This window comes from Leucoraja erinacea, chromosome 2 (assembly GCF_028641065.1).
Source record: "Leucoraja erinacea ecotype New England chromosome 2, Leri_hhj_1, whole genome shotgun sequence".
Lineage (NCBI taxonomy): Eukaryota > Metazoa > Chordata > Chondrichthyes > Rajiformes > Rajidae > Leucoraja > Leucoraja erinaceus.
This window is the reverse complement of record NC_073378.1, coordinates 47,501,530-47,517,045: the sequence shown is the minus strand read 5'-3', so window position 1 is coordinate 47,517,045 and position 15,516 is coordinate 47,501,530. Positions and strand designations below refer to the sequence as shown.

Sequence of the window (15,516 nt, the reverse complement as noted above, 5' to 3'; positions counted from 1 at the left end):
AAAGTGGAATTTTAGGGCTTTGGAATGTACAACTGATGAAATAAAATTCTGATAAAAGTTATTTCCTTTATTTAAAATAATGTGGAAAGTGTCAAAGGGTATGGAATGAAATCAATAATCTGCAGAATCTGGTAAATCCACCAGGTGGCATAAAATAAACAGCTATCTATTAATATCTCTGATGCAGCTGCGCGAAGCTGTTCGAGATTCTCCAGGTGTGTTTATTCTCAGATTGCCAGTACCTTTCTACTGGCTGAGGCGTTCTATTAATTTATGAAATATGGATGTGGCTGGTGAAGCTGGTATTTATTGGCCATCCTTCAATGCCCTTCAGTCACCTAGAATTGTTTATCCCTTAAAGGTAATTCCACAATGTTTAACAAGACCTAATGACAAGGTAGTACATTCTTTAGTCAGGATTGTTTTCAGGTACATCTTGAACCTTGTAAGAAATAAAATTAGTAAAGAATTTTTAAGAATCAAGTTTGTTTTTTTAAAGTAAAATTAGCAGACATAAATCAACCGAGCTAGTCCCATTAGTCCAAATATTTTAAATGTTGTAATTGTATCCACCTCTATCACTACCTCTGGCAGCTCATTCAATGTATCTACACCCTTTGTATGAAATTTATGTCCCTCATGTACCTTATAAATCTTCTCCCTCTCACCTTAAACCTATGACCTCTAGTTTGACTTCCCTACCTCGAGGAAAAGATTATTGCTATTCACTTTATTTATGTTCCTCATGATTTTATAGATGCACAAGTACTAGAAAATGTGACAGTTTTCTTATATATGCAGTTTTTATTTCCCCCAGAAGCATAAAATGAGAAAGATATTGAGCACAAAATGAAGTATGCAAATTTTACCAATGGGAAATTTCAACAGCATACTCTCCAGATCCCTTCCATGTTTTCTATGTAAAATGCCTTGGTTATACAGTCTGAAGGTTTCGGCCCGAAACGTTCCCTATTTCCTTTGATCCATAGATGCTGCCGCACCCGCTGAGTTTCTCCAGCACTTTTGTCTACCTTTTTTTTTACAAACCCTTCTTTATTCTGTGAAACTGAAATATGTCAATACATCCATTTGGAATGCGCAGAATAAATTAACCAACCATCAGGAAAAGAGATACACAAATGCCTGTTTTTGGTCTAATGTAGAATGTGAAAAGTGCTCAGGGCTGCTAACCTGGTAAACTGTCTTGAATAAGCTAGCAGATTGTACTTGAAATAATATAAGCAATAACTCTACAAGTTTGTATCTAGGCTGGGAGAAACTCATCTTGGTTGCCCATCCTAGCAGGATCAGAAAATTAGTCTCTAACATGCATTTCTAAGTATTTTATAGGTGTCTCCTTCAGTTAAGTTTTTGGTCCCACAAGTGGTTGATAGTCAAGGGCCTGTCCCACTAACGGACTTTTCAGCGACTGGCTTTGACAGTCGCTGAAAAGTCGGGGGGCCAAGGAAAGCGGGGGAGCGCTGTCTGAAATTCACACCCGCGATGAACAAGAAGGTAAAAGACGGCTGGCACAGTTACGGTAAGTCCTTTAGAGAGCGCAGAGGGGGGGGGGGGGGGGGGGGGGGGGGGAGAGAGGGGGGGAGGGGAGAGAGAGGGGGGGGGGGGGGAGAAGGAGTGGAGACACTTTTAAGAAACCAGACAACTTTTAATAAAGTTTTTATTTTTTTATTTAAAAAAAAATAAAAAAAAATTATTAGAAGCAATTGTACAAAGATAAACCATTCGGCATCTACGATTATACAATTATTGTAGCTTCATTTTTAACCTTATAACCTGAAAATGAAAAAAGAAAAGAAAAAGAGAACACGAAAGGGAGACGTGAAAAGATAGCTCGAAAAAGAACAAAGGAAAGACCCCTAAACTACCAAAGTAATTTGGCCGAAAAATATAAAGATAAGAAAAGAGAGAAAGAAAGGTGGAGGTATACCTGCCCTCCTCCCCCCTGCCCACCTCACTCAGCCGGGATCGGATTTAAATTTAAATTTGTGTTGCGCCATGCTATTCTTGTAAGAATTCGGTGACGGGTGTCCAGGTCTTGAGAAATTGATCTGGTTTTTCCGCCGACAAGCCTAATGTTTTCGGACATGTTTGTGATCCACATCTTCACTGTAGGGACTGCTGTCTGTTTCCAAAATGTAAGTATTCGTTTTTTCGCCGTTATCAGGCCATAGTTAAGGTAACGTCTTTGAAATAGTGTTAGCTCAGAACAGGCTTCTGACATACCTAGTGTGATCAATTTTATGTCGGGGTCGACTGCCTAGCGACCCCACTCCACTGCACTACAAGTTCAAAAGAACCATGCCAACCAATTTTTACTCACAGAAATTTTTTTCAGCATGCTGAAAAATTTTCCTCCACCAAACTGAGTCTGCCAGTATGCGGAAACTTCCTCGAGCATGAAGGAGAGTTCCAGTGAGCTCCTTGAACCACGTGTCGACCCTGCTGTGAGTTTGAGTCGAGAGCAAACTCTTCTAAACTCGCAAATTAGGTCGCCGCAGTGGGACAGGCCCTTCAGTGATGGTCATGTTAATACTGTTGAATGACCAAGTCTGATAGTTAGTATTTTCTTATTTGAGATGGTCATCACACTTGCCATTTATAGTCTTAGGACTGGGTCATGTTCAATAAAAACACTGGTCACTTCATTATTGGTCTTTTCTCAACTGGCTGGAGTTATTCCATACAAAAAAGCTGATTGTGGTTGTTACAGGTTGTTACAGGTCAATCGTATAACCACAAGAGTTTCTCATTAGAGTGCCCAAGACGAACTATCTTCAGTTGCCGCCTCAATGACCTTACCTCCTTGATCATATCTGAAACATAATATTTATCTACGATTCCGTAAAACTCAATTCTATTCACAACTTCACAAAAATATTTCTTGTGCAAAATCACTTTACTTCATAAATGTTGGCCACAATCATGTATAGCCCATCCAACCACACACTCTTGACCTTCAATGAAATTACCATTACCACATTCCTCACCGTCAACAATTTGATGTCTCCGTTCATTAGAAACTCAAAGATTAAGACACACTACATTTAGAATAAAACCACCTTCTTGATCGGTACTCCATCCAGCACTCATAACATTACTTCAACCATCCTCAAGATAGACACAAAAAGCTGGAATACCTCAGTGGGAGGCAGCATCTCTGGAGAGAAGGAATAGGTGACGTTTCGGGTTGAGACCTTTCTTCAGACTGGTTAGGGATAAGGGAACCGAGAGATATAGACGATGATGTGGAGAGATAAAGAACAATGAATAAAAGATATGCAAAAAAGTAACGATGATACAGGAAACAGGCCATTGTTAGCTGTTTGTAGGGTGAAAACGAGAAGCTAGTGCGGCTTGGGTGGGGGAGGAATAGAGAGAGAGAGAATGCCGGGGCTACCTGAAGTGAGAGAAATCAATATTCATACCACTGGGCTCTAAGCTGCCCAAGCTAAATATGAGATGCTGTTTCTTCAATTTGTGTTTAGCCTCACTCTGACAATGGAGGAGACCTAGGACAGAACGGTCTGTGTAGGAATGGGAAGGAGTATTAAAGTGTCTGACGACCGGGAGATCTGGTAGGTCCAGGCAGGCTGAGCGAAGGTGTTCCATGAAGCGATCGCCCAGTCTACATTTGGTGTTGCCGATGTATAAAAGTCCACATCTTGAACAACGGATACAGTAGATGAGGTTGGAAGATGTGCAAGTGAACCTCTGCCTAACCTGGAAGGACTGTCGGGATCCCTGGACAGAGTCGAGGGTGGAGCTATAGGCACAGGTGTTGCATCTTCTGCTGTTACAGGGGAAGGTAACTGGGGAGGGGGTGGTTTGGGTGGGAAGGGATGAGTTAAGCAGGGAGTTACGGAGGGAACGGTCTCTGCGGAGGGCGGAAAAGGGTGGAAATGGGAAAATGTGGCTAAGGGTGGGATCCTGTTGGAGGCGGAAACTTCAGAGGATTATGTGATCTATGCGACGACTGATGGGGTGGAAGGTAAGGACTAGGGAGACTCCGTCTCCGTTGTAACTAGGGGGAGGGGAGGCAAGGGCGGGGCTACAGGGTACCGAGGAGACATGAGTGAGGGCCTCATCTATGATTGGAGAGGGGAACCCCCGTTCCCTAAAGAATGAGGACATCTCGTATGGAACACCTCATCTTGGGCACAGTTACGAATAGCTAGTTTACTGTGACCATATGTTTTAAACCCCCAATTGCTACATTAAGTAGCTTGGCATGGCAAGAGAGTTTATTGTCATGTGTCCCAGATAGGACTCACTATCTGCATGTTCTCCTAATGTCACCATACTAACTTGGATAATAATCCTTGAATTCATCACTAAAGGGAATGCAGGTATTCAAGAGACAGTTCGGTATTACCTTCTCAATGGCAATTAATAAAGTCCTGTGAGAATTAAGGGTTAAAATGTATACATTTGAGTTGGACTAAAGTAATACCTTTGTCTCTTTAAGAGATGTTTCAATTCCCTCTTTATGCTGGTGCATTTGGTCAACATGAATTCTCCAGTCCTGTTAAAGCAAAGTAATTCATGTTACTACATACAACACTAAAAACAGTTTTTGTTCTTTCGAATAATCATTGAATGATCACTTGAACTACCAAGTACTTCTAGTTTTTTTTGTCATTATTTCAGATACCCATCACCTGCAATATTTTGCTAATGATATACAAAGTTAAACTTGTAACATTCAGTACGTACCATTTTTAGAAATATATTGGATGCCTAAGTTATAAGGACACAACATTCATTGACTAATTTTCTAAAAACGGATTATTATTTAAATTACAAAACAGTTACCACCAAACTATTTCCTGCATTTTATGTGAATTTGAACGAATGGACCTGACCCAAAACAGTGCCTATCCACCGCTTCCCCAGATGTTGCCTGACCTGCTGAATACCTCCAGCACTTTGTGTTTCATTTAAGATTCCAACAATTTCTGTGTCTCCACTATATTTTGTGTGTTGCATGGAATGTGGTTCTTATTATTTCTCTGCAGTGCACAGAATTAAAAAAGGCAAATCAAACAAAATGTGGAATTCACTGAACACCTATGAAGATCTGGCATTCTAATCTTGTATTTCCTTGGACATGGTCTGGCCTTGCTCAGGTTCCACGAAGATAACTTGAATTTCAAAATGCAGGATAACATCCAGTGTTTCACATAAAGATTCTTTAGATTATTCTGAAGAGGAACCAGGATATAACCATTAATTTGCTACTGGTATTCAATAGCCATCCAACCAATCACATGGAATTTTGATTTATACGAGCATTTTGTCTACAAAATGGCTGTCATGATTTCTGCATTACAACAGTAACAGCCTAATTAGTTGTTCGCTAATTCAGGAAAACAACATTATTTTATTGCATTAATATTCCCAAGACAACACAAATGCTTCTGTTGAGATAAATTGTATCCCATTTAATTCCTAGCCTACTAAAAATGTACCTTTTAAAACATATAGAATTGCTTGTAGATCTTGTAATGCACCAACTGTTAATAGAATCTTGTACACAATAGACCAACATATGGAAGGGTGCATTTATTTGTTGCCATCAAACTAAACAGTTTCCTGAAATCATAGTTCTTCCAGAATATGTGTGTTATGATTGTGTTTATAGTTTGTTTGGTTGTTTGTCTTTTTGCATTAAAGTCCGCGAGCATTGCCACTTTCATTTCACTGCACATCTCGTATGTGTATGTGACAAACTTGACTTGACTTGACAATTATTTTTAATATCATGTTATATTATTTCCTTTCTCATTTCTAGGGACTATAGTTTAAAATCCTATTTCAGAATAATGGTGCGACATTCCATGCAATCTAAGAGAAGCACCATCGTCATCTTTCAGTGGTGGTGATGCACTGTTTCCCATTTTGAATGCCTTTAAAACATTTTGCATCGCCTCTGAAGAAGAGCACGCAATTCATCACAACAGTATGAACAGCATTCATCCTTCAAATGCCTAAACCAGATTATCTAATTGTTTATTTCAATATCAGTACATAGTCATAAAGCATAGAAACAGACACTTCAGCCCAACTCGTCTATGCCAACCAAGATGCCCCATTCGCCTGCATTTGGCTCATATCCCTTAATGTTGACATTGTATCTATCCCAACTACGTCCTCTGGCAACTCAAAAGTTGCCCCCCTAGTTCCTTTTAAATCTCTACCTTCCATTTCCTCTGGCTCTTGATTCCCCCACCCTAGGCAAAAGACTCTGCAATCACCCCTTCATTTTATATATTTCTGAACCAAAATTAAGACGATGACCTGGCCCTTGCTGTCTGTCCCAGATATAAAAGCCAGATTCAGGGTGCAGGTCAAACCCACAAATCCCTCCAAGAATAAGGCATTTGTCAAGATTCCTGATCATGGGATAATCCAGAAAATTAAGATGGATGGGATACATGGTGACTTGGAAGTTTAGGATTCAGAAATGGGTTACTCTTAGAACACATAGGGTAGTGGTGGAAGGGTTTTATTCAGGCTGGAGGTCTGTGATATTCTGCAAGTGGTGACGCAGATGCATAGGGTAATGAAGTAGGCATTTGGTATGCTTGCCTTCATAAGCTGTGGCATTAAGAGTTGGGATATCATATTGCAGCTGTACAACATATTGGTTGGATTTGCAACTGGAGTATTGCATACAGTTCTGGTCGCCTCACTACAGGGACTATGTGGTACAGAGTATGTACATGAAATTCACCAGGAAATTGCTTGGAAAAGGGGGATGCAGTTATTGGATCCAAGAACATTGGATAGGTTGGATTTATTCTCACTCTAACAGGAGGCTAAGAGGTGATAGGATAGTCAAAGTTTACTTCCCAGGGTAGGGGCGTTTAGAACTAGTTTAATGTGAAAGAGAAATTTAATGGTGAGTTGTGGTTTTTCCACATTGAGGTCGTAGTTATCTGGAATGAGTGCCAAAGAAAGTGGTAGAGGCTGACACAATTATAAGGTTACCAGACATTTGGTTGGGTACTTAGATATTACCAGGATAGAGGAATACAGGCCTGATGCAAACAAACAGAATTCGAGTAGATAGGCATCACGTTCAGCATGAATGAGGTGGGCCGAAATGGCCTGTTTTTGTGTAGTATGATTCTACGACTCTATTTGAACATGTTATTGTGTAAAACCATTTCCTATGAAACTATGAATGGTGTTGGATAGTGGGATTAGGCTGGAAAGCTTATTCACATTTTTATTTTTGTTGTATATTTATTTATGTTCCTTTCTACTGTTATTAATGATGCCCAATTATCTGTCATTGTTCTTGAAAGTAATCAATTAAATGGTGAGTGTTTGGAAGGTACTGGGGTATTGCTGATGATGTGAGCTGAAAGCCTTACAGAGGAAAGATCTAAGAGTAAAATAAGAGATTAGTCACAGCACTTGACTCTGAAGATGTGAGAGAAGGATCAATGAGTTATAGAGTGATACGGTGTGGAAGCAGGCCCTTCGACCCAACTTGCCCACGCCAGCCAACGTGTCCTAGCTAGTCCCACCTGCCTGCGCTTGATCCATATCCCACCAAATCTGTCCTGTCCTACCTGTCCTATGAGCATGGAAACAGCCCATTCTGCCCAACGTGTCCTTGCCAACCAATGCAAACTAGCATTCTGGGCTTGTCCCATTTGCCTGCATTTGGCCCATAGCCCTCTAAACTCTTCCTCTCCATATATCTGTTCAGATGTTTTTGAAAGTCAAAAGGTTGCGTGAAAAGGTTGCCCCGAAGTCTCTCTTTAATCTCTCACATCTTACGTTAAGCCTATGGCCTCTAATTTTAGAATCTTCTATACTGGGAAAAAGACAATGAGTATTCACTTGATCCATGCCCCTCGTGATCTTGTACACCTCAATAAGGTCACCCCCTCAGTCTCTTGCTTGCCAAAGCAAAAGCTCCCACCCTATCCATCCTCTCTATAACTCAAGCCTATGTTCCAGATAATATTCGGATGAATCTCTTTTATGGTCACTTTAAACAATACCATGGAAGCTGAAGGAATAAGCTTTCAAAAGGATGGACCACTGTGAAACAGAGTGCTGAAAACTAATATTATGGGTTTAGAAGGTGGATATTGTGTCAAATTTGAAAGTAACATACCTTGTTGTCAGTCCTAATGGTAACCTTAAGTTGTGGAAGAACTCGTTCCACCTCCAGATTCCACTCTGCAGCATCTGTTGTTGACTCCAAGATCTCTTCTGGTTTGGAACACTCTAATCCCTCCTAAATATTAAATGTATACTTTGTTAAATGCAAGAGTTTTTTGGTCAAAGTATTTTTTTCCTATTGTCATGACATTAGGACATAGTATTTTTCCTCCTTAATGTAATTGTTAATGCTAAGTCTGGGAGTACCCCACAATAACTGGCAACGCAATAGTATTCCTCCAGCCAACACTATACAGTGGTAATTCATTACATGGTTATCAAGGTCAAAAAGCCCGTTTTATTATGTTAATGAGATGCAGTCAATGATTTTAATGATACGCACAACATAATTCATATGAACCTCAAGAGTTCAAGAGACATTTATTATCACGTGCACCAGTTGGTACGGTGAGATTTGAATGACCATACAGCCATACGAATAAAAAGAACACAATACACGATAGAATTTAACATGAACATCCCCACACAGCAGAATCAACATTTCCCACTGTGAGAGGAGGCAATAAAGTTCAGTCATCTTCCTCTTTGTTCACCCGTGGACGGGGCCATCAGGCCCTCTCGCCGGGATGATCGGAGCTCCAGCGTCGGAACGGAGAACATTCTCAGCGGCTTGGAGTTTCTGAATCAGCCACTTCCTACCGGAGACTGCAGCTTCCGAAGTCCACAGGCCGAGCTGGGTGGAGATCCAATGCTGGTGACCCCCGACAAGATGTCCCAGGCTCCGCGATGTTAAAGTCAGCGCCGCCCACGTCTGGAAGCTCCGCAGACCACAACTCCACAGTGTTAAACAGGCCCAACACTCCGGAGCTCCACACGGCGATCCCCGGTAAGGCATCGCCCGCTCCGCGATGGTAATTCAGTGATGCGCTGCTGCTGAAGCTCTGGCCTGTCTCCAGCAGAAAAGGCCGCGCCAATCCAGATGGTGGGGGGGGGGGCGAAGATGCGACTAGGAGAAAAGACTGAGAAGACGGTTTTCCCCCTCCCCCCCCCACATAAAAAATACAAAAAAAACTCCAAAAACAAACTTTTTGACAGACTAAAAATAATAAAAAGGATGAAAGGCCAAACAGCTGCTGGCGAGGCTGCCGCACGCGGTGCACCTGATGACGTACTATGCTGTTTATTGGTAGACGTGTGTTTGGGATGCCAGGATTATCATGCTGGATTTTATAATACAGTCCATAGCAGTGTACTTTCACCTGGTTGATGAAGTCATAATGGGATATACAGTCTCAACTAGAAGACACATTGAAAATAAAGAACATAAAATATAATTTTCAGGAATCGGCAATACATTTTTGGAATACGAGAAGTCTGCTCAAGTGTCTGATAGCAGCTTCTACTGCACAGTTATCAGACTCTTGAATGGACCTCATATACTAAAGATGTATCCCCAATCCTTTAATCTGCCTCTTTGCAGCCCTTGTACATTTTCTTTATCTGTACTTTCTCTGTAACTGTAGCACTCTATTCTGCACTCTGTTTATTTTTTCTTTTGTACCACCTGTGTACTCATGTATAGTATGATCTACCTGGATAGTATGCAATACAAGGTTTTTCACTTTATCTTGATGCGTGACTATAATAAACTAATCTCAATCATATTTTCACCAAAGTGAGGTACTTCAGTGCGGAAGGGCTAGCAACAAATCACCAGCTACGAGAGGAAAACCCCCCACTCCTTGGACAATCATCAGCTGACCAACGACCTGAACGAGTTCTACTACAGGTTCGATAGACAGAACCCCCCCCCGGTGGACCCCCTCCCTGACCCCTCCCTGAACCCCCCCCCCTATCTCTTCGTCACAGAAACCTAACCCCTGACTCCCCCCTGCCCTCCCTGGACCCTTCCCCCACCCACTCCTCCCCAACCACCACTTCACACCCACTTACAGCCTGAATCCAGTCTGCAAAGACCCCCCCCCCCCCCCCCCCCCCCCCCCCCCCCCCCCCCCCCCCCCCTTGCTGCCCAACATCAGTCTGGCCACTTCCCCATCACTAACAATAGCAATTGAGGAGGTGGAAAAGCTATTCAGGAGACAGAAGAGCCGGGAATCTCCAGGACCAGACAGTGTTTCCCCCTCTACCCTCAAGCTCTGTGCCAAACAACTGGCACCAGTCTACAGCACTGGGAAAGCACATCTCGGACCAGCAGACCATCAGCATAGGAGCACCGCAAGGCTGTGTACTCTCCCCTCTCCTTTACTCTCTCTACACCAATGACTGCACCTCCACAGTCTCCTCTGTCAAGCTTCTCAAGTTTGCGGACGACACAACCGTGATTGGACTGATCCAAGACAGGGAGCAATCTGCCTACAGACAAGAAGTAACACAGCTGGCGTGTTGGTGCGATCGCAACAACCTGGAGCTCAATGTTCCTAAGACGGTAGAATTGATTGTAGACTTTAGGAGAGCTCCACCTGCCCTCCCCCCACTCACCATCAACACCAGCACAGTCCCATCTGTGGAGTCATTTAAGTTCCTTGGAACCATCATCTCCAGGGACCTTAAATGGGAGGCCTCCATCGACTCCACAGTCAAAAAGGCCCACCAGAGGATCAACTTCCTGCGGCAGCTGAGAAAACACAATCTGCCACAGGCAATGATGGTCCAGTTTTATACTGCCATCATAGAGTCTGTCCTCACCTTCTCCATCATGGTCCGGTTTGTGCTCGGCCACCAAGCATCTTTCGATCAGCCGAAAAGGTTGTTGGCTGCAACCTTCCCCCCCACCACCCATTGACGAACTGTACACTGCAAGGGCCAGGAAGAGAGCGGGTAAGATCGTCTCTGACCCCTCTCACCCTGGCCACAAACTCTATGAAGCACTTCCCTCTGGAAGGCGACACTGGACTGTCAAACGCGCCACAGCCAGACATAAAAACAGCTTTTTTCCACAAGCAGTAGCTCTACTCAACAACCAAAAGTCTGTAGCCTCCTTTTCCTCTGGTATTTTATTTCATTCTTCACATGTTTAAATTATAATGTTTTATTTGTAATTGTCTACTGCGTATCATGATGTTACTTGCGAGCAAAGCACCAAGGCAAATTCCTTGCAGGTATACATATTTTGCTAATAAAATTTATTCAATGCAATACAATTCAACTTTACTTTCAAAACACAAACATTTAAAGAATGATGAAAATTTACTGTATTTTGTCCTTGAGCTTTCAAAACCTCCAGATCCAGGAAAGGCTCCCCTTCTTCGTAATCTTCTGTCTCCTCCTCAAGAAAGATATCAGAAAAATAGTTAAATCAATGAAAAAATTCTTCATCATTCTGAAGAAAATTATCAGAGCGCTAACTGCATTTTCCTTATGTACTTCCCTGGAATTCCCTTATGTTCACTACTTCCGATACTTTAATCAAAAGTGATACTGGCAAATGTAGATCATAAAAAATCTAATACAAAATCTAATTTAAAAAAAAGTAGTTTTAAACAACAATCCCAATGTAATAAAAGCAGATTTAATTCTGAAATGAATAGGTTTTTGTAGTTATCTCAATATTTCCTATTGGTCACTCATCGATTTGTAAACACTTTATTTGTCAGCACTTTTGTGAATTATTGAAACTCATGTACAGATACACCTATAAAACGTCAGGTTCCTTAGCTTTTAGAAAGAAAAGGTTCATGCATATCATTCACAACAGTGTCCTCAATATTTATTACTGCTGCCTTCTGACCACTCTATTTGATTAATAAGACAGGATCCTACAAAAATAGGATATAAATAGTGTTCAACTATTTGGGAAAACAATTCTCCAATTGCTAAACTGACAATTTGCCATATTATTTTAAGGACAGCAAAAATTAAAATAAAATAAAAGATTAACTCGTCTTATTTTGATCAGAACAGCAAGAAAATTAATTGTGTTTAGTCTAATCCCTACAAAGGTTATTAGAAATATGTGTATTTAGCCAACAAATCAAAATTCCCCATCCAAACAGAGTAAAAAAAAAACAATATTTCTCATCTTTATTCATAACAAAAGTCATTTTCACTGCAGTTATCAATAAGAATTTTTAGCTAACTAAAAACTATATTGGGTGAAGCTAATAAAAATAAATATTATTGCGTTGCGTCAACCTTTTGGATTGGAAAAGGCACATTGACTCTAAATTACTTTTGCTTAAAATCGGTATAAGTACATTTCAGTAGGTCGAACATACAATCAATTCATCATGCAATTTGTTCAATGTTAATTCGGCATCATCCTCTATTAATGCTTCTTCTTCCATCTCTTCTGCTGGATACACAGGCCTAAAATTGATACAATTCAGTTTAAACCAAGTCTCATTCAAATTTTGCATTCAATCATGAAAATATTAATACAATCCCAATTTTTACACAATGTAATTCCTATAATGAAGTATTTTACCAACGTAATTTTTACCAAGATTATCTAAATAATGGGAACTTTTCTGATTCAAGAGATTACTTGCAAATTCTACAGAAACTGTGTATTGGCATGTACGATCTGATCAGATCCCCGAATTCTGAAAGATCTTTACACTTTTCAGAATGTTGGCCTGGAGGTTCCCGACCATGCTCCCAACTTGGAATTGTACTCCATGCAGACTAAACAATAAAAAGGATACGGAAGTTAACTAATGCCCCTGATTTGTTGTCAATATTTATAGATGTTATATATTCTTATCTTATAAGTAAAATAATCTATCAAAACAAAATAGTTTTACAAAATTGATTCGACTTATTAAGGGGAGGAGGGGGGTGGTACTTTAACCCAAGGTACCATTCCTTTCTAGAACTGCAAAATTCATTAAGGGCCTGTACCACGGCGATTTTTCCGGTGACTGCCGACATCATTGACTGACATATCAGGTCACCGAAAAATGCGTGACGTGATGCGGCGTGATGACGTATTGATGCGCGGTGTTTCCTCAGCTGTCGTAACATTTTTTTTGTTGTGCGCTGGATTTTAAAATGTTCAAAATCTTTTGGCGACCCTGATACGTCAGTCAATGACGTCGGCAGTCGCCGAAAAAGTCGCCAAGTGAGACAGGCCTTTGAAAAACTATCATCAGTATCTGTTTTATTACCTTCCATGTTTAATTGCTCCAATTTCAAATGATCATGTTTCCATTGGCAAAAGCATTCACATAATTTACCATTCAACCTGGCATTGTCTTACTTCCCCCCACCCAAGAATAAATAATTATATGTTTTTAAGTAATTGAACAATTGAACAACAAGTAATTGAACAATAGCATTGAACAAGCATTATAAAAAAAAATAGATCTACTTTAACAGTAGAACTAGCACTGAGGATTATGTTGTTCAACATGAAGTTTATAACACACCTCACATCCCTGTCACAGATTCTTACCTTTTCCAATTAAAACCAGTAAATTTTAGGGCTTCTTCAGCCAAACGATCCAGGACATAACACACCTGCTCCCCATAACCTTGCTTTAGTTTGTTGGGAGGGAAATCCACAGAGGCTCCCTAAAACAAAGGATAGAAAATAACCACATTATTGTTCTACAAACACAATAATAAAATTAATTAACTGAGAATTACAACTTAATGGAAATAATATTTTTGGATGTTTAATCACAAAAATGTTAATAAGGCAATTCTGTCTATTTAATGATGAATCAGTTTAACACTAATACATTTTCAATGAAAATATATGCTAAAATTTAAAAATCTATTACAGGTGCACAACCTTTTATCCGAAAGCCTTGGGACCAGACACTTGTCGGATTTCGGACATTTTCGGATTTCCGAATGGAAGATTTTTAGCGTAGATTAGGAAGGTAGGGCGCGGGCGGCTTGAAAAGTCTGGAGCGGCTGCCTCCTCCCCGGAGACCGGGGAATCATTGTAAATCATTGCATAAATGTTAGTCAGTTAGTTTGGAGGGATTTTATGGGGTGGTGGTGGGGTGTGAAGGGGGAAACTTTAATTCTTAGTCCCCTACCTGGTCGGCGACTCCCAACATCGCGGAGCTGAGGGCTCCGTCCGGCCGCGGGCGGCGCCAGTTGTACTCCGACCCCGGAAACTCTACCACTGGCTGCGCGGCGCTCCAAATCCAGCGCCGCCCGCAGTCCCAGCTCCGCGAATGTAGAGAGTCGGCGGCCACAGAGCTCTGGAGCTTACCGCACGGCGACCCGGTAAGGCATTGCCCGCTCCCCGCTGGTATCCCAGCGCTGAGACGCCGCCGACACCCAACATTCGCGGAGCTGGGGCTGCGGGCGTCCGGCCGCGGGCGGCGGTGGATTTGGAGCGCCTCGCAGCCAGGGGTAGAGTTGCTGGGGTTGGAGCTACAACCGGCGCCGCCCGCGGCCGGACGCCCGCAGCCCCAGCTGGGAGTTGGCGGCCACAGCGCTGCGGAGCTTACTGCACGGCGACCCGGTAAGGCATTGACCGCTCCCCGCCTCTCCGACCAGGTAGGGGACTAAGAATTAAAGTTTACCCCTTCACCCCCCCCCCCCCCTTCACATAAAAGCCCTCCAAACAAACTGACTAACATTTAAGCAATGATTTACAGATGTTTAAGAGGCTCCCCCGCTCCGGGGAGTACAGCTATAGTGGGTACAGACTGGGTGACCGTGGGTAGTTTCGTGTCAAGTTTGGCGCCAAACGCGAGCTTTGGTGTGCAGACAACATCCTGGGGGAAAATGGCCGGTTTTCGGAGTTTTTCGGTTTCCGGAACACCGGATCAAAGGTTGTGCACCTGTATTTCCATACTTTCTAGTGTTATCAAAGTGGAAATCGTTTCAACTAAATGTACGTAAAAATAAAATAAAGCAGCAAAGATGTGCCATAGAAAGTTCCAGGTATAATCCATTAAAGTGCAACATGACTCAGTATTATAACAGCGGCACCAAAACTGACCTATGTAATCTTGGGTTAGACAAGGTAAAAATTAGCTATGAGACGGTTTGATGGAGATTTTTGCATCTTTAAGTAAGATTGTGGAAGACTGAACGATAGCTAATCTTATTCCCTTATTCAAAAGGGGCAGTAGGGATAAGCCAGGAAACTACATTCTAGATGCCTTACATCAGTAGTAAGGAAATTGCAAATTGGACAGGATTTATGTTCACTTGGAAAGGAAGTTGTTTAGGGGAGTGAGTATGGTTTTGTGCAGGGCAAATGCTATCTCATAAATGGTTATTTGAGAACATAACTAAGAAGATTGGCAAAGGTAGGGCAGTAAACATGGCACACTTGGACTTTAACAAAGCTTTTGACAAGATTCCACATAATAGACCAGCCCAGAAGGTTAAACCAAATGGCATCCAAAGCATGTTGGCAAATTG

At 41.7% G+C, this 15,516-nt stretch overlaps 1 protein-coding gene across 2 annotated transcripts in view; it reads right to left on the bottom strand.

Annotated features, from left to right (window-relative positions):
* ift57 (intraflagellar transport 57 homolog (Chlamydomonas)) overlaps positions 1-15,516 on the bottom strand; it is a 31,245-nt gene that overhangs the window by 7,747 nt on the left and 7,982 nt on the right. The window contains exons 3-7 of one of the 2 annotated variants that reach the window (XM_055656329.1): positions 13,577-13,695; positions 12,399-12,489; positions 11,375-11,446; positions 8,156-8,278; positions 4,472-4,543 (exon numbers count right to left, since the gene is read on the bottom strand). In XM_055656329.1, the coding sequence (XP_055512304.1) occupies positions 4,472-4,543; positions 8,156-8,278; positions 11,375-11,446; positions 12,399-12,489; positions 13,577-13,695 (477 nt within the window). Of the gene's footprint in view, positions 1-4,471; positions 4,544-8,155; positions 8,279-11,374; positions 11,450-12,398; positions 12,490-13,576; positions 13,696-15,516 lie in introns of both variants that reach the window. The other variant, XM_055656321.1, reaches the window with a different exon arrangement.